General features: G+C 41.6%; 5 protein-coding genes across 5 annotated transcripts; 4 read left to right on the forward strand and 1 right to left on the reverse strand.

Moving 5' to 3' along the window:
• Window positions 1–232: 232 nt before the first annotated feature.
• On the reverse strand, window positions 233–3,896 carry LOC143029612 (uncharacterized). The gene is made up of 5 exons (XM_076192348.1): window positions 3,822–3,896; window positions 3,494–3,678; window positions 1,044–1,215; window positions 657–822; window positions 233–537 (listed from the first exon to the last, which is right to left on the reverse strand). The coding sequence occupies exons 1-5, from the start codon at window positions 3,894–3,896 to the stop codon at window positions 323–325; spliced, it is 813 nt and encodes a 270-aa protein (XP_076048463.1). The 3' UTR covers window positions 233–322.
• Window positions 3,897–4,192: 296 nt separating this feature from the next.
• LOC143025082 (uncharacterized) lies at window positions 4,193–5,237 on the forward strand. The gene is made up of 3 exons (XM_076184643.1): window positions 4,193–4,337; window positions 4,637–4,802; window positions 4,922–5,237. The coding sequence occupies exons 2-3, from the start codon at window positions 4,637–4,639 to the stop codon at window positions 5,122–5,124; spliced, it is 369 nt and encodes a 122-aa protein (XP_076040758.1). The 5' UTR covers window positions 4,193–4,337; the 3' UTR covers window positions 5,125–5,237.
• Window positions 5,238–7,832: 2,595 nt separating this feature from the next.
• LOC143024984 (uncharacterized) lies at window positions 7,833–9,074 on the forward strand. Its single transcript, XM_076184538.1, has 3 exons — window positions 7,833–7,959; window positions 8,463–8,628; window positions 8,748–9,074. Exons 2-3 carry the CDS (start codon window positions 8,463–8,465, stop codon window positions 8,960–8,962), a joined length of 381 nt encoding a protein of 126 aa, XP_076040653.1. The 5' UTR covers window positions 7,833–7,959; the 3' UTR covers window positions 8,963–9,074.
• Window positions 9,075–12,717: 3,643 nt separating this feature from the next.
• LOC143024977 (uncharacterized) lies at window positions 12,718–13,970 on the forward strand. The gene is made up of 3 exons (XM_076184524.1): window positions 12,718–12,857; window positions 13,345–13,510; window positions 13,629–13,970. The coding sequence occupies exons 2-3, from the start codon at window positions 13,345–13,347 to the stop codon at window positions 13,856–13,858; spliced, it is 396 nt and encodes a 131-aa protein (XP_076040639.1). The 5' UTR covers window positions 12,718–12,857; the 3' UTR covers window positions 13,859–13,970.
• A 4,320-nt stretch (window positions 13,971–18,290) lies between these two features.
• LOC143024989 (uncharacterized) lies at window positions 18,291–19,564 on the forward strand. The gene is made up of 3 exons (XM_076184553.1): window positions 18,291–18,448; window positions 18,953–19,118; window positions 19,238–19,564. The coding sequence occupies exons 2-3, from the start codon at window positions 18,953–18,955 to the stop codon at window positions 19,450–19,452; spliced, it is 381 nt and encodes a 126-aa protein (XP_076040668.1). The 5' UTR covers window positions 18,291–18,448; the 3' UTR covers window positions 19,453–19,564.
• The last annotated feature ends 238 nt before the right edge of the window (window positions 19,565–19,802 follow it).

Genomic DNA, 19,802 nt, shown 5'->3' on the forward strand with positions numbered 1-19,802 from the left:
TATATATATATATATATATATATATATATATATATATATATATATTCCTATAAATCATCTCACCAATGGTTCTCCCCTTCTTTACCGTGAATAAAAGAATTCCAATGCCATCGGAGCACATTCCCCCTACCAGCCGCCAGTTTCTTATATCCCCAGTGATATGATCATGATTGGGCATTTCCCTTTGAACAACTCGGTAGATGATATTTAGATATCGGACTTGAAAACTAACTTTGGAAAAATATTACTTTTATTGACATGTATCAAAAATACTGGGGCAAAAGAAACAACAAGTAATACGAATGGGAGACGAGATCATCTATCAGTGGTGAGGCAGCGGGTGAGGTGGGAGTGGGTGAGGTGGGTGTGGTGGGTAGCTTTCGGGGGCCTTGCACACGTGCTCTTCCAGACACCTGTCGAAGCAGCACTTGTCAGCACCACCGCAGCTGCCGTCGTTGGAGCAGGTGACGGGGGGTCCGGGGAAGGTCCTGACGGGTGGGCAGACGGGTCGCACGGGGGGACAGAATCCGGGCTTGACTGTCAGCATAAAGAGGGTTATCAGACACAATCAAAGACTTACATATATCTAATGTCACAGACAATGTCAACCTCACCATGTTTTCCATATCAGTGTTTGTTCCGAATGTGACGCTCACCTGCTACTGGACCTGTGGGTCTGTTGCTTCCCTCGCAGCAGTAGGCCGCTCCCTCGGGCGTCTTGCACCAGTAGCGGCAGGTGGCGCCGGGGCGACTGTGGGGTGGAGGACCGTGTGCGGCGGCCACCAGGACAACGGCACACATCACGACGGTGGAGTACATCATCTGAGGAGATAAACAATACCCTCATGATATATATAATACTTATAAAACAGATTTGAAATAGTTTACAAACTTCTTTTACTATATCCCACCACTGTAATGACACAAGTTACACGTATGAATATGTCTGAGTACCTAGATAAAATCTTAGAATCCTACGATTGAAAAAAGGCGGTTCATATCTCATATCGCGTTCTTATGCTTCAGAACACGGTGAAATTTACCTTGAATTCCGTCTCGGTAGCTCTGAGCTTACGGACGACTGAACTGGACGGCAGCTGGGATGAAAGTGATGGGTGAGCAGACCTGCGGCAGCTTATACAGCTGCGGCGAGTGACAGCCCGACACAGGCTCTGACCGACTTGCAACGGGGGATTACCCACACGCTGAGAAGAACTGTTGTGTCACTACGAGAGGAAGAATGTTTTTATGTAACTACCAAAACGCTAAATTAGGTACTCGCTTCCTCCCATACTAGTACACGAATAGCAATGCTATATACATTTTTTTCAGTGAACACCCCGTGTGGCCTTTCCTGCGTCTTTTCGAACGCATAGATTGTGTTTTTCCCGACGACGGGATTTCGTTTTACTCAACACCTCCCCTGTTCTTTTCCGGGAATTGGACGAACCTATTGACGTCAGAGGAAGACTAAGAGGGCACAGGCCAAAGTTACATTGAATGTTGTGGTAATAAAAGTCCCTGTTACTGCAATGACCTGGGATGACAACGTTCATAAGTTTTAATAAATATTCATAATTACCTTTTTTTCACTCTATATTTCTCTCTCTCTCTATGTATGCGTGTTCTTGTGAGGGCTTTCTTTATTCTATTTTTTCTTTATTTGGGGAAGTTTGTGCGTCTGTGTTTATTTGCTCTTTCTCTTTCTTCTCTCACATGACGGCATCCCGGTGATAAAAAAATATGCCTTGCAACAAATCTTATTAAGGGCCGAATTAGATCATGAAAGTCCTCCATTGTTCAAGACAGAAAGGCGGCATGTTAATAATACTTTGCCCATTTCTGTCGTAACCTCCCAAATATGTTCCCCGATTTCCCAGACAGCCCCGTATAGAAACTCCAGGTTTTCATTTGACTTGTAACACCTGCCTAAAAGAATTTCTTTTCTGCAATCATGGTTATACAACTATGTATTTTATGGAGCGAATTGAAATATTCTATTAGTTGTTTATTCAGAATCTCATACGGACTGTTCCCTTGCAAGAATACTATCTAATACCTCTTAACCTTTACCTATGACTTCATTCCTCTTATATGTTATTCTTTAACATTTTTAAACAAATTCTTTTTCTAGAACGAGGTGGAATACAATTTTTTTATGAACATTAGGATACATCAATAGAAAATAAATCACGGTAGTTTCGTTAAGTTAGGTCATTATTGTGAGTATGGAATGAATACAAGAATGAGTAGCTTGATGTTATTAGAAAAACGGCTCAGGCAGTGTTCGTTGACAGGGAGAAGTCACGTAGTTCCCTCTATTGCTCATGGAGCCTCTCACTTAGTTAATATATTACAACCCCACCAGAAATAGACCACCAAAACCTACTATGACCCGCTATATATCGACGACTTGAAAATACTGAAATCCACGCTATCTCTTCGACGTTCCCTCAGGATCATGGAGCAGTCTGTACACATTGCTTAAGTCATTGTTTATGGCCTTCCCTTGTTTCATGAAACGTCCACGTGTATCTTGATGTTGTAACATTACCTCTGGTCATTTCCAGTTAACCATCACCTTGCCTTCCACTATATGTAGGTGTTTATAAGACCAAGGTATCTTATTCTTGTATTTGTGCAGCAGTCTCATTTATCGCGGGTTCGAAGTGGATCCATTTCAGAATCTTTCAATCACTACACCACGCTGTCAACATTCCTCTAATCAGCCAACACAAACAGATGCTACACTCCAGACATTTAGAACGATTCCACGCCAAACACGAACACCTAATTCGACACATAACACCCAGAATTCACCGTACAAACTATTTGTCTTCTGTGACCTCCCCTTTTGTCGGTATACGCGATGAGTCTATAACTATATGAATATTGCCTAATATGATATTCACTTACAAACATGAAGTGAAACGAACTCTCTTTTCGCACGAACAACAGTTTTCTATAAATGAAAACAATTGTCTGCTTCCACAACTGTCTCCGTCGCTTTCCCATGCTTTTGTTGGGTAATCTAGACACGAGTCCCAATCTTTATGCCTCATAATGCCCCCTGAGCCACGGAATAAAATCTAACAAAATATCCTTAAAGATGGTCACTGGCACTTTTGTACACAACTATTCTTTCATTCTCCTACAGACATTTTTTCCTCTAACCCCCCCCCCAATATATATATATATATATATATATATATATATATATATATATATATATGTATATACACACATATATATATATATATATATATATATATATATATATACATATATATATACATATATATATGAAATTATGAGCACTGTGGGGTCGATGATCATAATCTCGATTAATACTATGGGTGTTCCAAAAATAATCATATTTTTCTACTCGTAACTCAGCTACGATGACGGGAATGATATCATTCAAAGGAGGAGATATTTTTGGCCAGAATTTATTTCTCCATGTAATCACCCGCCTTCTCAATGCTTTTTTCACCAACAATGAGCAGGGGTCTGTGCCATGGCCAATTTCTTAACCGTGCTGACATCAACTGCAGCGGCTCCGTAAACATTCACCAAGCGCGGGTGAATGTCGATTGGTTCTACTTCTTCTGCGTGGAGGAATTCAATGATACATCTCTGCCTTTGACGCATATCCATGCCAAGAGTTACTTTATCAGCCTGTGAGAGAGAAATGGAAATTTCAGGATATGAGCGCAAAAAATCAGTCATCATAATAATGCTACAAACAATCCCATCGGATACCTTGATGCAGAATAGAATATAGAAGGTATCACTTTTGGAAACACCGTCGTGTATCTTACTGTGGCTACTGCACACAACGTTTGGTGATGGTAGCCAATTAGATTGAACAACTTCTCAGTTGTTTTCATGCACATCTATCTAATGTTTAGAAAGGAAGAAGAGAAGAAAAAGTAGTCGAAGAAGATGGAGGGAGTGCAATAGTAGCATCAACACTAAAAGTAACAACAATAATAGTTTGTGTTTCTTTCGTGCTCACATTCTGTATCTAAAAAAAAAAGTTATTCAGAAGTAAGAAAGAGAAAAAGAATAATGGCAAACGTGGAGAGAAAAAGACAGAAAGAGGGATGAGAAGAATAATTATAAAAATATTACAATATCACGGGGAACTCGATAATTTTTTGTGCAAGAAAATTTTCCTGGTGGGTAATACCGCTCTCTTTCTCTTTCCTCTCGGGTCGTTGACAAGCAGCCGGGCGCTCGCTATATAAGGAACGGAGGCAAGCACGATCAGCATCATTCCTAACCCAGCAGCCGTCCCAGTCACACCTGAGCCACGCACTCAGACAAAACGCAAGGTAAGATGCGTCTGCCATTCAAAGTGGCCAATAAGAATTCACAAAAATTATCTTTAAATGTGGGAACTTGAACCTTTTGCCTATACGCATATACGCACACACACACATACACACACACGTACATACACACACAAACACACACACACACAAACACACATACACACACACACACACACACACACACACAGACACACACACATGGTGTACGTCATTATGAAAGAGTTGGATTTCTCTGTTATCTATGTATGATTTCCCAACATGTTTGATTTATTTAACAATGAAGCAATTTCTCTCCTCAGATGATGTACTCCGCCGTCGTGATGTGCGCCGTTGTCCTGGTGGCCTCCGCACACGGTCCTCCACCCCACAGCCGTCCCGGCGCCACCTGCCGGTACTGGTGCAAGACGCCCGAGGGACAGGCCTACTGCTGCGACATAGGCAACAGACCCCCAGGTCCAGTAACAGGTGAGTGTCACATTCGGTACAAATACTGATATGAAAAATATGGTGAGGTTGATATTATCTGTGACATCAGATGTACGTAAATATTTGATTGTGTCTGATAACCCTCTTTATATCGACAGTCAAACCCGGGTTCTGTCCACCCGTGAGACCCGTCTGCCCACCCGTCAGGTCCTTCCCGGGACCCCCCATCACCTGCTCCAATGACGGCAGCTGCGGTGGTGCCGACAAGTGCTGCTTCGACAGGTGTCTCAAAGAGCACGTGTGCAAGGCCCCCGAACCCCACCCACCACACCCACCTCACCAGGTGCCCTACCACCATTGATAGATAACATCGCATCCCGTCCGTTCTACTCATTGTTACTTGCATTTTTTCTTATTTAATTGCAGATGTTAATTTAATTGCACATGTTAAATAAAGTCATTGTTTTACAAAAACTGATTTTCAAATCCAGCGAATAAACGACAACTGCCCAGTTGAACTATACAGAACAACTAATCCTGGTAATCGTGGAATGTCTGACACAAAATAGTAAGTGGTAATGTGGTCCAAATGCCTTTGTGTAAGGTTTAAGACCCAAGTCTTCAAGTTCCTTGGATTCTCGATCTCTTTATATGAGTATTGCTGTGACATTTGAACATTTTGTGATCAACTTGTCCAACAAACCGCTAAGTGAAGATGTTAAGTATGCTTTGTGGCATGATCTTAGTTTCGTTGCATCCAAACAGTTGGATAATGTGAGTATAGCCCAAGGTTTCTGTACTCTTCAAAAGTTTGGAGATGTACCAAGTGAAGATACTAATATCAACAAAGTTTTGGTTTATAATTCCATGGCATCAGCCAACCAACTCACCTGTCCTAAACGGTTTCTCACTGTGTACGATAATCTTAATAAAGGATAAAGTCTTGGATGTAACTAAAACAGACAAAAGTAATAGCGTTGTTATTTTGAACAAATGATAGTTATAAAGCAACTTCAACATGCAAGAAATGACTGGATTTGCTGTTGCACCAGCCCCCCAGATATAGTGCCTCATCATTTTATCATTGTATTTGGCCTGGTACCTCTGCTCTATCTCCTTCACATCTTGGTGGAATCGCTCGCCTTGTTCTTCTGAGTAGGTGCCCATATTGTCCTTGAATTTGTCCAGGTGAGCGTCCAGTATGTGGAGTTTAAGGGACATCCTGCATCCCATGATGCCAAAAGGCTTTACCAGATACTGCACCAGCTGGTGGTAAACCCTTGACAAATATTATGGAACAGTTCCATGTTATTATCTTAATCCGACTGAACTTGTTGGAGAACTCGATAGACTCATGCATTTTTTGATCTGAGGTCCAACAAAAACCCCACCATTGATTTACGCTTCAGATAACTTGGGGAAAAACTCAAGAAGGTACTAAAGCGGCTAATTCCTGGGATCAGCCGTTGTCTCCCCATGATGTTCCGGGTCCCAACTACAAATTCTATTCGCTGCACCCAGTTCTTTATGATGTAGTGGTCAGAGGTGACTCTGTTGTCCCAAAGGAAGAGGAAGCATTGGTATTTGATAAAGCCTCCCTGGAGACAAAGCATGAAAGACACCATCTTAAAGTCTCCAATGATTTCCCACTTGTACTGATTGTATTGCAGAGCCTCCAGGAGGACTTTCACACTGTAGTAGTCTTTCTTCAGGTAGACTGAATGGGCTAGGGGCAGAGTTGGGAACTTGTTTCCATTGTGGAGGAGGACAGCCTTGTGGTAGACCTGTCTATGAAGAGCAGCCACTTCTTGGATACAAATGGCTCCCCAATAACGTCGAACAGTCCAAGGATGTCATGACAGAAGCGGAGGCCATCCCTAACATCCACTATGCAAAATAATAATAATGAAAAAAAGTTGGTGTGGTCTGTTGAGTCTAGCCAGATCCGTGGGTTGGAGAATTTCAGGAATCTTTTCTCCTCTCGTAATGCTCACAGCAGTAGTAACGAGGCCAGGGCTTGTTCTGGTCCAAAATTGGCATCCCGAAGTACTTGTGGTAGGATTCACAAACCTTCATCAACGTTTCCAAGGAGAATTTTTTGCCTCTCTTCTTTATATACTCGATGCATATATAACAGAAGGAGTCAGGGGGTGCCGGCAGCCCCTTGAAACCATCTTAAAAATATAAATATGGATCTTACAGATCCGAAAGTATAAATCATAAACATCTTAAATTGACATACATGTATACAATAACTAGTGTAATTTAAGCTAGCCATAAAACAATTTTTTAGCAGCATATTCCACCAGTTGCACTCGAAAATGTGACATAAATCACTTTTGCTGCGAATGTAAAATCTTATTAGGTTGAATGATAGTGGCTAGCCCAGAATTTTTACAAACCCAAAATCATAACTGTTTAATATATATATATATATATATATATATATATATATATATATATATATATATATATATATATATATATATATTTTCAATTTGGGACCTAAGTATCATAAAAAAGGTTATTCCAATTCAGGAACAGTTTTTTTTTTTTTTTTTTTTTTTTTCCATGGTGTTATGAGCACTGTGGGGCCGATGATCATGAATAATATATTTTAACTAACTACTACCATTCACATCGTATGGTGATGAGAGACAATTAGATTGAGCAACTTTTCAGTTTCTCTCATGCACATATATCTAACACTTAGAGAGAAAGAAGAGAAGGAGACTTTGAAGAACAAGATGAGGAGGGAGGAGAAGAAGAATAAGGCTACAATGAAGTCGAAGAAGACAGAGGGAGAGGAACGATAGCATGATCCTTAAAAGTAACAACAACAATAGTTTGTGTTTTTTTCATGTTCATATTCTGTATCTAATGAAAAATCACTTACAGCTGAGGAAGAGAAAAGGAATAATATCAAAGGTAAAAAACAAAAACAAAAAAAAGAAAGACAGAAAGAGGGATGAGAAGAATAATTATAAAGCCATTACAAGATCCCGGGGAAACTCGATAATTTTTTGTGCATGAAAATTTTCCTGGTGGGTAATACCACTCTCTGTTTCCCCTCCGGTCGTTGAGAAGCAGCCGGGCACTCGCTATATAAGGGACGGAGGCAAGCACGATCACCGTCATTCCCAACCCAGCAGCCGTCGCAGTCACACCTGAACCACGCACTCAGACAAAACGCAAGGTAAGATGCGGCTGCCATTCGAAGTGGCCAATATGAATTCACAAAAATGATATTTAAATGTGGGAACTTGAACCTTTTACCCATACGCGTACAAGCACACACACACAAGCATACACACAAGCACACACACACACACACAAACATACACACAAGCACACACACACACACAAGCATACACACATGTACACACACACACACACACACACACACACAAGCACACATATACACACACACACACATAGTGTAGGTGATTATGAGAGTTGGATTTCTGTTATCAATGATGTGTACGTCGACTGTACCTTGTAGCACTGGGGGATATGGTGAAAACGAATATGTATTATCTATGCATGATTTCCCAAGAGTTGGATTTCTGTTATCAATGATGTGTACGTCGACTCTACCTTGTAGCATTGGGGGATATGGTGAAAACGAACATGTATTATCTATGCATGATTTCCCAACATGTTTGATTTATGTAACAATGAAGCTATTCCTCTCCTCAGATGATGTACTCCGCCGTCGTGATGTGCGCCGTTGTCCTGGTGGCCTCCGCACACGGTCCTCCACCCCACAGTGGCCAAGGCGCCAAATGCCGCTACTGGTGCAAGACGCCCGAGGGACAGTTCTACTGCTGCGAGGGAAGCAACAGACCCACAGGTCCAGTAGCAGGTGAGCGTCACATTCGGAACAAACACTGATATGGAAAACATAGTGAGGTTGACATTGTCTGTGACATTAGATGTATGTAAGTCTTTGATTCTGTCTGATAACCCTCTTTATGTTGACAGTCAAACCCGGATTCTGTCCACCCGTGAGACCCGTCTGCCCACCCGTCAGGACCTTCGACGGACCCCCAGTCACCTGCTCCAACGACGGCAGCTGCGGTGGCGCCGACAAGTGCTGCTTCGACAGGTGTCTGGAAGAGCACGTGTGCAAGGCCCCCGAACGCCACCCACCACACCCACCTCACCCACACCCACCTCACCCGGTCCCTTTCCATTGATAGATAACTTCGCATCCCGTCCTTTCTACTCATTGTTACTTGTATTTTCTTTATTTAATTGCAGATGTTAATTTAATTGCATATATTAAATAAAATCATTGTTTTACAAAAACTGATTTTCAAATCCTACGAGTAATGCCTAGTTAAATTAGACGGAACAACTAATTCTAGTTTTCGTGGAATGTCTAGCACAAAATAGTAATGGGCAATAAACTCCAAGTACCTATGTGTAAGGGTTAAGGCCCAAGTTTGCGAGTTCCTTGGGTTCCCAGTCTCTTTATATGAGTATGACTGCGATAAATTTGAAATCTAACAAGTGTACAATCTACGTAGTGTCCCTTGAAAGTACTCACTTTTTCATATCTTTCTGCACCTGACCTCATTGTCACTCACATTCACCTTCTGCTATTTCTTCATTTCCACAACATTTTGGTTTCTTTGATAATATCCCCTTTTCTGGACCCCCTTCAACTAAATGATTTTGAAAAATGAAGCCGGACGAGCTCTTTTGAAATGAGAATCCATTACCCGAAGACAGCGTTTCCCGCTAGATTTGCAATTTCTTAGAAAGAGGGATCTTATTTGCGGTGTCTACAATAGAAAGGGGTAAATCCCACACCTCCTTATTACAGAAATATGGTTCTTAGAGTATTTAATATTAGGAGCTATAATGGCTTACGTACGACACAATGATTTTCCCATTTCTATTCTAGACGTCACGTTTCTTCTTTTATGTAGTATTATTACTACGCCTCTAAGGTTCTTTGTCCACTCAGCCAGGATGAAGTAGCAGCTCCTCTTTTAGATCTTGGAGACCAATATCATAGTTTAGACACAAGTTTTCTCTCTCTCTCTCTCTCTCTCTCTCTCTCTCAGTGTGTGTGTGTGTGTGTGTGTGTGTGTGTGTGTGTGTGTGTGTATGTGTGTGTGTGTGTGCGTGTGTGTGTGTATGTGTGTGTGTGTGTGTGTGTGTGTGTGTGTGTGTGTGTGTGTGTGTGTGTGTGTGTGTGTGTGTGTGTGTGTGTGTGTGTGTGTGTGTGTGTGTGTGTGTGTGTGTGTGTGTGTGTGTGTGTGTGTGTGTGTGTGTATGTGCGAGCGCGTTTGTTTGTGTGCGTGTAACATAATAATGACCACACACTTCCGGGAAGGCGTCCCCGAAGTCCTTGGGGTTATTTGTTTGCGTTGCTCGCTCGGTGGTTCATAGAGTCACGTGGTCTCTCCGAGCAGTCTACGTCATCAAACCTTAGATATCAACCTCTTCCGTTACGGGTGGTACTCTCATCATTATTGTGTCTGCCGCCAGGCTATTTCATTCATCCTAATCGACAATATCCCGCAAGAACTCTGTCAATGGACATGTACGATTATTATTATTATTTTTTTCTTAACGTACTCTCACTTATATGTTTGTTATATTCATGCCTTGTTTGTCGTGGCAATTGTTTGATGTTCTTTGAGGAGTTCTAGAGGTAAAAGACTCCTACTAGATATTTATCCTTGACTGGCTCTGACCATTGAGTAGCTCCCTTACCATTGATAAATGATATCGTATCCCGTCCTTTTTACTCACTGTTACTTGTATTTTTATTTAATTGTACATGTTAATTTAATAGTACATGTTAAATAAAGTCATTCTTTTACAAAAACTGAGTTTTCAAATCCAACAAGTAAACGACAACTGCCCAGTTGAACTAGATGGAACAACTAATCCTGGGTTCGTGGAATGTCTGACACAAAATAGTAAGTGGTAATGTGGTCCAAGTGCCTATGTGTAAGGGTTAATACCCAAGTCTTCAAGTTCCTTGGGTCCTTGGTCTCTTTATATCCAAAAATCCCACCATTGATTTTGTCTTCAGATAACTTAGGGAAACTCTCAAGAAGGTACTTAAAAGCGGCTAATTCCTGAGATCAGCCGTTGTCTCCCCATGACGTTCCGGGTCCCAACTACAAATTCTATTCACTGCACCCAGTTCTTCTTGATGTAGTGGTCAGAGGTGACTGTTGTCGCAAAGAAAGAGGAAGCATTGGAATTTGACCAAACCTCCCTGGAAACAAAGCAGAAAAGACACCATCTTAAAGTCTCCAATGATTTCCCACTTGTACTGATTGTATTTCAGAGCTTCCAGGAGGACTTTCACACTTAGTAGTCTTCCTTCAGGTAGACTGAATGGGCTAGGGGCAGAGTTGAGAACATGTTTCCATTGTGGAGGAGGACAGCCTTGTGGTACACCTGTCTAAGAAGAGCCGCCACTTCTTGGATACAAATGGCTCCCCAATAACGTCGAACAGTCCAAGCACATCATGACAGAAGCAGCGGCCAGCCCTAAGAGCGTAAAAGTCTGAGAAAGGTTCGTGCCATGTTCCACTGCTTCATCCTAGAGATGAGTAGCTCTACATTTAACTTGGTCAGACCTATATCCCTGATTAAATCATTTACTTCTTTATGATTTGGGAAGTGAGAAACTTTCTTAGGTAGCTCAAGCAGGTAAGCCAAGTCCTCATCATCCATCTCCTCCTCTTCATCAAAATAATTATCTTAGACTTCGCCTAGAGCAGGTGGCACAGGCACGAGATATTTGGAGCAGTGAGGAATTTGAGCAATTGATGATGGGAGATGTGGGTAATGCACAGCAACATCATTCTTTCCTTTCCACCCTTTCCTAACATCCACTATGCAAAATAATAGTAATAAAAAAAGTGGAGTGGTCTGTTGAATCTAGCCAGATCCGTAGGTTGGAGAATTCCAGCGCCTTCTTACAGTTCTCACAACAGTAGTAACGGGGCCAGGGCTTGTTCTGGTCCTCAGTTGGCATCACAATGTACTTCTGGTAGGCTTCACAAACCTTCATCAACGTTTCCAAGGAGAAATTTTTGCCTCTCTTCTTTATATACTCGATGGATATATAACAGAAGGAGTCAGGGGGGTGCCGGCAGCCCCTTGAAGCCATTTGAAAATATAGAAATATATGCAATCAGAAAATATGGATCTTATAGATCCGAAGGTATAAATCATAAACATGTTAAATTAACATACATGTATATAATAGATAATGTAATTCAAGCTACTCATAAAACAACTTTTAGCACCAAATTCCACCATTTGCACTCGAAAATGTGACATAAATTACTTTTGCTGCGAATGTAAAATCTTATTAGGTTGAATGTTTGTGGCTAGCCTAGAATTTTTACAAACTCAAAATCATAATTGTTGAAAAGTCTTTTTATTAATTTGGGACCTAAGTATCATAAAAACGTCATTCCAATTTAGTTTCAATAGAGTTATGAGCACTGTGGGGCCGATGATCATGAATAATATATTTTACTGTGACTACCATGCACATCATATGGTGATGACAGCCAATTAGATTGAGCAACTTTTCAGTTTCTCTCATGCGTATCTATCTAAGACTTATAAAGGAAGAAGAGAGGGTGACTTTGAAGAACAAGATGAGGAGGAAGGAGAAGAAGAAGAAGAAGAAGGCTACAATGAAGTCGAACAAGACAGAGGGAGAGGAACAATAGCATGATCATTAAAAGTAGCAACAACAATAGTTTGTATTTTTTTCATGTTCACATTCTGTATTTAGTAAAAAATCACTCACAGCTGAGGAAGAGAAAAGAAATAATATCAAAGGTAAAGCATAAAAAAAAGATAGAAACAGGGATGAGAAGAATAATTATAAAGCCATTACAAGATCCCGGGAAACTCGATAATTTTTTGTGCATGAAAATTTTCCTGGTGGGTAATACCACTCTCTTTCTCTTTTCCCTCCAGTCGTTGACAAGCAGCCGGGCACTCGCTATATAAGGAACGGAGGCAAGCACGATCAGCGTCATTCCCAACCCAGCAGCCGTCGCAGTCACACCTGAGCCACGCACTCACACAAAACGCAAGGTAAGGTGCGGCTGCCATTCGAAGTGGCCAATATGAATTCACAAAAATTATCTTTAAATGTGGGAACTTGAACCTTTTGCCCATACGCGTACACGCACACACACACAAGCACACACACACACAAACATACACACAAGCACACACACACACACACACACAAGCATACACAAATGCACACACACACACAAACATACACGCAAGCACACACACACACACACACATATAGTGTAGGTGATTATGAGAGTTGGATTTCTGTTATCAATGATGTGTACGTCGACTCTACCTTGTAGCACTGGGGGATATGGTGAAAACGAATATGTATTATCTATGCATGATTTCCCAAGAGTTGGATTTCTGTTATCAATGATGTATACGTCGACTCTACCTTGTAGCATTGGGGGATATGGTGAAAACGAATATGTATTATCTATGCATGATTTCCCAACATGTTTGATTTATGTAACAATGAAGCTATTCCTCTCCTCAGATGATGTACTCCGCCGTCGTGATGTGCGCCGTTGTCCTGGTGGCCTCTGCACACGGACCTCCACCCCACAGTGGCCAAGGCGCCAAATGCCGCTACTGGTGCAAGACGCCCGAGGGACAGTTCTACTGCTGCGAGGGAAACAACAGACCCACAGGTCCAGTAGCAGGTGAGCGTCACATTCGGAACAAACACTGATATGGAAAACATAGTGAGGTTGCCATTGTCTGTGACATTAATGTATGTAAGTCTTTGATTCTGTCTGATAACCCTCTTTATGTTGACAGTCAAACCCGGATTCTGTCCACCCGTGAGACCCGTCTGCCCACCCGTCAGGACCTTCGACGGACCCCCCGTCATCTGCTCCAATGACGGCAGCTGCGGTGGTGCCGACAAATGCTGCTTCGACAGGTGTCTGGAAGAGCACGTGTGCAAGGCCCCCGAACGCCACCCACCACTCCCACCTCACCCACACCCACCTCACCCACACCCACCTCACCCGGTCCCTTTCCATTGATAGATAACTTCGCATCCCGTCCTTTCTACTCATTGTTACTTGTATTTTCTTTATTTAATTGCAGATGTTAATTTAATTGCATATGTTAAATAAAATCATTGTTTTACAAAAACTGATTTTCAAATCCTACGAGTAAACGACAAATGCCTAGTTAATCTAGACGGAACAACTAAATCTGGTTTTCGTGGAATGTCTAGCACAAAATAGTAATGGGCAATAAAGTCCAAGTACCTATGTGTAAGGGTTAAGGCCCAAGTTTGCGAGTTCTTTGGGTTCCCAGTCTCTCTTGAAATCTAACAAGTGTACAATCTTCGTAGTATCCTTTGAAAATACTCCTTTTTTCATCTCTTTCTGCAGCTGACCTCATTGTCACTCACATTCACCTTCTGCTATTTCTTCATTTCCAATTTTTTTTTTTTTCTATAATATCTCCTTTTCTGGACACCCTTCAACTAAATGATTTTGAAAAATGAAGCCGGACGAGCTCTTTTGAAATGAGAATCCATTACCCGAAGACATCCTTTCCCGCTAGATTTGCAATTTCTTAGAAAGAGGGATCTTATTTGAGGTGTCTAGAATAAAAAGGGGTAAATCCCACACCTCCTTATTACAGAAATATGGTTCTTAGAGTATTTAATGTTAAGAGCTAAAATGGCTTACGTACGACACAATGATTTTCCCATTTGTATTCTAGACGTCACGTTTCTTCTTTTATGTAGTATTGTTACTACGCCTCTGAGGTTCTTTGTCCACTCAGCCAGGATGAAGTAGCAGCTCCTCTTTAAGATCTTGGAGACCAATATCATAGTTTAGACACAAGTTTTCTCTCTCTCTCTCTCTCTCTCTCTCTCTCTCTCTGTGTGTGTGTGTGTGTGTGTGTGTGTGTGTGTGTGTGTGTGTGTGTGTGTGTGTGTGTGTGTGTGTGTGTGTGTGTGTGTGTGTGTGTGTGTGTGTGTGGTGTGTGTGTGTGGTGTGTGTGTGTGTGTGGTGTGTGTGTGTGGTGTGTGTGTGTGTGTGTGTGTGTGTGTGTGTGTGTGTGTGTGTGTGTGTGTGTGTGTGTGTGTGTGCGAGCGCGTTTGTTTGTGTGCGTGTAACATAATAATGACCTCACACTTCCGGGAAGGCGTCCCCGAAGTCCTTGGGGTTATTTGTTTGCGTTGCTCGCTCGGTGGTTCATAGAGTCACGTGGTCTCTCCGAGCAGTCTACGTCATCAAATCTTAGGTATCAACCTCTTCCGTTACGGGTGGTACTCTCATCATTATTGTGTCTCCCGCCAGGCTATTTCATTCATCCTAATCGACAATATCCCGCAATAACTCTGGCAATGGACATGTACGATTAATTTTTTTTTCTTAACGTACTCTCATTTATATGTTTGTTATATTCATGCCTTGTTTGTCGTGGCAATTGTTTGATGTTCTTTGAGGAGTTCTAGAGGTAAAAGACAACTACTAGATATTTATCCTTGACTGGCTCTGACCATTGAGTAGCTCCCTTACCATTGATAAATGATATCGTATCCCGTCCTTTCTACTCACTGTTACTTGTATTTTTATTTTATTGTACATGTTAATTTAATAGTACATGTTAAATAAAGTCATTCTTTTACAAAAACTGAGTTTTCAAATCCAACAAGTAAAAGACAACTGCCCAGTTGAACTAGATGGAACAACTAATCCTGGGTTCGTGGAATGTCTGACACAAAATAGTAAGTGGTAATGTGGTCCAAGTGCCTATGTGTAAGGGTTAATACCCAAGTCTTCAAGTTCCTTGGGTCCTTCGTCTCTTTATATGAGTATTACTGTCATATTTGAACATTTTGTCATCAACTTGTCCAACAAACCGCTAGGTAAAGAAGTTAAGTGTGCTTTGGGATATGATCTTAGATTCGCTGGATTCAAGCAGCTGGATAATGTGAGTATAACCCAAGGTTTCTGTACTCTTGACAAGTTTGGAGATGTAACAAGTGAAGATATCAATAACAACAAAGTTTTGGTTTACAATCCCATGGCATCAGCCAATCAACTCACCTTTCCTAAACGGTTTCTCATGTTATACGATAATTTAAAAAAGGATACAGACATGTATGTAACTAAGTCAGAAAAAATAATAGCATTATTATTATGAACAAATGATAATTATAAAGGAACTTAAACATGTCAGAAATGACTAGATTTCTTAGATTTGCTGTTGCACCAGCCCCCCGGATATAGTACACCATCATTTTCTCATTGTATTTGCCCTGATACCTCCGCTCTATCTCCTTCACATCTTGGTGGAATCGCTCGCCTTGTTTTTCTGAGTAGGCGCCCATATTGTCATTGAATTTGTCCAGGTGAGCGTCCAGTATGTGGAGTTTAAGGGACATCCTGCATCCCATGATGCCAAAAGGCTTCACCAGATACTGCACCAGCTGCTGCAAACCCTTGACAAAGGCTATGGAACAGTTCCATGCTATCATCTTCATCCTACTGAACTTATTGGAGAACTCGAAAGACTCATGCATTTTTTTATATCTAAGGTCCAAAAATCCCACCATTGATTTTGGCTTCAGATAACTTAGGGAAAAACTCAAGAAGGGACTTAAAAGCGGCTAATTCCTGGGATCAGCCGTTGTCTCCCACATGACGTTCCGGGTCCCAACTACAAATTCTATTCACTGCACACAGTTCTTCTTGATGTAGTGGTCAGAGGTGACTGTTGTCGCAAAGAAAGAGGAAGCATTGGAATTTGATCAAACCTCCCTGGAAACAAAGCAGAAAAGACACCAACTTAAAGTCTCCAATGATTTCCCACTTGTACTGGTTGTATTGCAGAGCTTCCAGTAGGACTTTCACAGTGTAGTAGTCTTCCTTCAGGTAGACTGAATGGGCTAGGGGCAGTATTGGGAACTTGTTTTCACTGTGGAGGAGGACAGCCTTGAGGTAGACCTGTCTAAGAAGAGCCGCCACTTCTTGGATACAAATGGCTCCCCAATAACGTCGAACAGTCCAAGCACATCATGATAGAAGCAGAGGCCATCCCTAAGAGCGTAAAAGTCTCAGAAAAGTTCATGCCAAGTTCCACTGCTTCATCCTAAAGATGCGTAGCTCTGCATTGAACTTGGTCAGACCTATGTCCCTGATTAAGTCATTTACTTCTTTATGATTTGGGAAGTGAGAAACTTGCTCTGGTAGCTCAAGCAGGTAAGGCAAGTCCTCATCATCCATCTCCTCCTCTTCATCAAAATGCTTGTCTTAGACTTCCCCTGGAGCAGGTGACACCGGTATGGGATATTTGGAGTAGTGAGGAATTGGAGCAATTGATGATGGGAGATGTGGGTAATGCACAGCAACAGCATTCTTTCCCTTCCACTCCTTCCTAACATCCACTATGCAAAATAATAGTAATAAAAAAGTGGAGTGGTCTGTTGAGTCTAGCTAGATCCGTGGGTTGGAGAATTCCAGCGCCTTCTTACAATGCTCACAACAGTAGTAACGGGGCCAGGGCTTGTTCTGGTCCTCAGTTGGCATCACAATGTACTTCTGGTAGGCTTCACAAACCTTCACCGACGTTTCCAAGGAGAATTTTTTGCCTCTCTTCTTTATATACTCGCCGCATATATAACAGAAGAAGTCAGGGGGTGCCGGCAGCCCCTTGAAGCCATCTGAAAATATAGAAATATATGCAATCAGAAAATATGGATCTTATAGATCTGAAAGTATAAATTATAAACATGTTAAATTAACCTACATGTATATAATAAATAATGTAATTCAAGCTAGTCATAAAACAAATTTTAGCACCAAATTCCACCATTTGCACTCGAAAATGTGACATAAATTACTTTTGCTGCGAATGTAAAATCTTATTAGGTTGAATGTTTGTGGCTAGCCTAGAATTTTTACAAACTCAAAATCATAATTGTTGAAAAGTCTTTTTATTAATTTGGGACCTAAGTATCATAAAAACGTCATTCCAATTTAGTTTCAATGGTGTTATGAGCACTGTGGGGCCGATGATCATGAATAATATATTCTATTGTGACTACCATGCACATCATATGGTGATGACAGCCAATTAAATTGAGCAACTTTTCAGTTTCTCTCATGCGTATCTATCTAAGACTTATAAAGGAAGAAGAGAAGGTGACTTTGAAGAACAAGATGAGGAGGAAGGAGAAGAAGAAGAAGAAGGCTACAATGAAATCGAAGAAGACAGAGGGAGAGGAACAATAGCATGATCATTAAAAGTAGCAACAACAATAGTTTGTATTTTTTTCATGTTCACATTCTGTATTTGGTAAAAAATCACTCACAGCTGAGGAAGAAAAAAGGAATAATATCAAAGGTAAAGCATAAAAAAAGATAGAAACAGGGATGAGAAGAATAATTATAAAGCCATTACAAGATCCCGGGAAACTCGATAATTTTTTGTGCATGAAAATTTTCCTGGTGGGTAATACCACTCTCTTTCTCTTTCCCCTCCAGTCGTTGACAAGCAGCCGGGCACTCGCTATATAAGGAACGGAGGCAAGCACGATCAGCGTCATTCCCAACCCAGCAGCCGTCGCAGTCACACCTGAGCCACGCACTCACACAAAACGCAAGGTAAGGTGCGGCTGCCATTCGAAGTGGCCAATATGAATTCACAAAAATTATCTTTAAATGTGGGAACTTGAACCTTTTGCCCATACGCGTACAAGCACACACACACAAGCATACACACAAGCACACACACACACACACAAACATACACACAAGCACACACACACACACAAGCATACACACATGCACACACAAAACACACAAACATACACACAAGCACACATACACACACACACACACACATAGTGTAGGTGATTATGAGAGTTGGATTTCTGTTATCAATGATGTGTACGTCGACTCTACCTTGTAGCACTGGGGGATATGGTGAAAACGAATATGTATCATCTATGCATGATTTCCCAAGAGTTGGATTTCTGTTATCAATGATGTGTACGTCGACTCTACCTTGTAGCATTGGGGGATATGGTGAAAACGAACATGTATTATCTATGCATGATTTCCCAACATGTTTGATTTATGTAACAATGAAGCTATTTCTCTCATCAGATGATGTACTCCGCCATCGTGATGTGCGCCGTTGTCCTGGTGGCCTCCGCACACGGTCCTCCACCCCACAGTGGCCAAGGGGCCAAATGCCGCTACTGGTGCAAGACGCCCGAGGGACAGTTCTACTGCTGCGAGGGAAGCAACAGACCCACAGGTCCAGTAGCAGGTGAGCGTCACATTCGGAACAAACACTGATATGGAAAACATAGTGAGGTTGACATTGTCTGTGACATTAGATGTATGTAAGTCTTTGATTCTGTCTGATAACCCTCTTTATGTTGACAGTCAAACCCGGATTCTGTCCACCCGTGAGACCCGTCTGCCCACCCGTCAGGACCTTCCCCGGACCCCCCGTCACCTGCTCCAACGACGGCAGCTGCGGTGGCGCCGACAAGTGCTGCTTCGACAGGTGTCTGGAAGAGCACGTGTGCAAGGCCCCCGAACGCCACCCACCACACCCACCTCACCCACACCCACCTCACCCGGTCCCTTTCCATTGATAGATAACTTCGCATCCCGTCCTTTCTACTCATTGTTACTTGTATTTTCTTTATTTAATTGCAGATGTTAATTTAATTGCATATGTTAAATAAAATCATTGTTTTACAAAAACTGATTTTCAAATCCTACGAGTAAACGACAAATGCCTAGTTAAACTAGACGGAACAACTAATTCTGGTTTTCGTGGAATGTCTAGCACAAAATAGTAATGGGCAATAAACTCCAAGTACCTATGTGTAAGGGTTAAGGCCCAAGTTGGCGAGTTCCTTGGGTTCCCAGTCTCTCTTTGAAATCTAACAAGTGTACAATCTACGTAGTATCCCTTGAAAATACTCTTTTTTCATCTCTT

The sequence above is a fragment of the Oratosquilla oratoria genome, chromosome 1 (genome assembly GCF_046742065.1).
Source record: "Oratosquilla oratoria isolate Oo_2021 chromosome 1, ASM4674206v1, whole genome shotgun sequence".
NCBI lineage: Eukaryota > Metazoa > Arthropoda > Malacostraca > Stomatopoda > Squillidae > Oratosquilla > Oratosquilla oratoria.

Coding starts and splice junctions, on each gene's coding strand:
- LOC143029612 (XM_076192348.1), bottom strand. CDS start 3,896: ATGTGCATGAAAACAACTGAGAAGTTGTTCAATCTAATTGGCTACCAT. Junction 3,679..3,821: donor CGTTGTGTGCAGTAGCCACA/GTAAGATACACG, acceptor TCTCTCTCACAG/GCTGATAAAGTAACTCTTGG. Junction 538..656: donor ACCCACAGGTCCAGTAGCAG/GTGAGCGTCACA, acceptor TTATGCTGACAG/TCAAGCCCGGATTCTGTCCC.
- LOC143025082 (XM_076184643.1), top strand. CDS start 4,637: ATGATGTACTCCGCCGTCGTGATGTGCGCCGTTGTCCTGGTGGCCTCC. Junction 4,803..4,921: donor ACCCCCAGGTCCAGTAACAG/GTGAGTGTCACA, acceptor TTATATCGACAG/TCAAACCCGGGTTCTGTCCA.
- LOC143024984 (XM_076184538.1), top strand. CDS start 8,463: ATGATGTACTCCGCCGTCGTGATGTGCGCCGTTGTCCTGGTGGCCTCC. Junction 8,629..8,747: donor ACCCACAGGTCCAGTAGCAG/GTGAGCGTCACA, acceptor TTATGTTGACAG/TCAAACCCGGATTCTGTCCA.
- LOC143024977 (XM_076184524.1), top strand. CDS start 13,345: ATGATGTACTCCGCCGTCGTGATGTGCGCCGTTGTCCTGGTGGCCTCT. Junction 13,511..13,628: donor ACCCACAGGTCCAGTAGCAG/GTGAGCGTCACA, acceptor TTATGTTGACAG/TCAAACCCGGATTCTGTCCA.
- LOC143024989 (XM_076184553.1), top strand. CDS start 18,953: ATGATGTACTCCGCCATCGTGATGTGCGCCGTTGTCCTGGTGGCCTCC. Junction 19,119..19,237: donor ACCCACAGGTCCAGTAGCAG/GTGAGCGTCACA, acceptor TTATGTTGACAG/TCAAACCCGGATTCTGTCCA.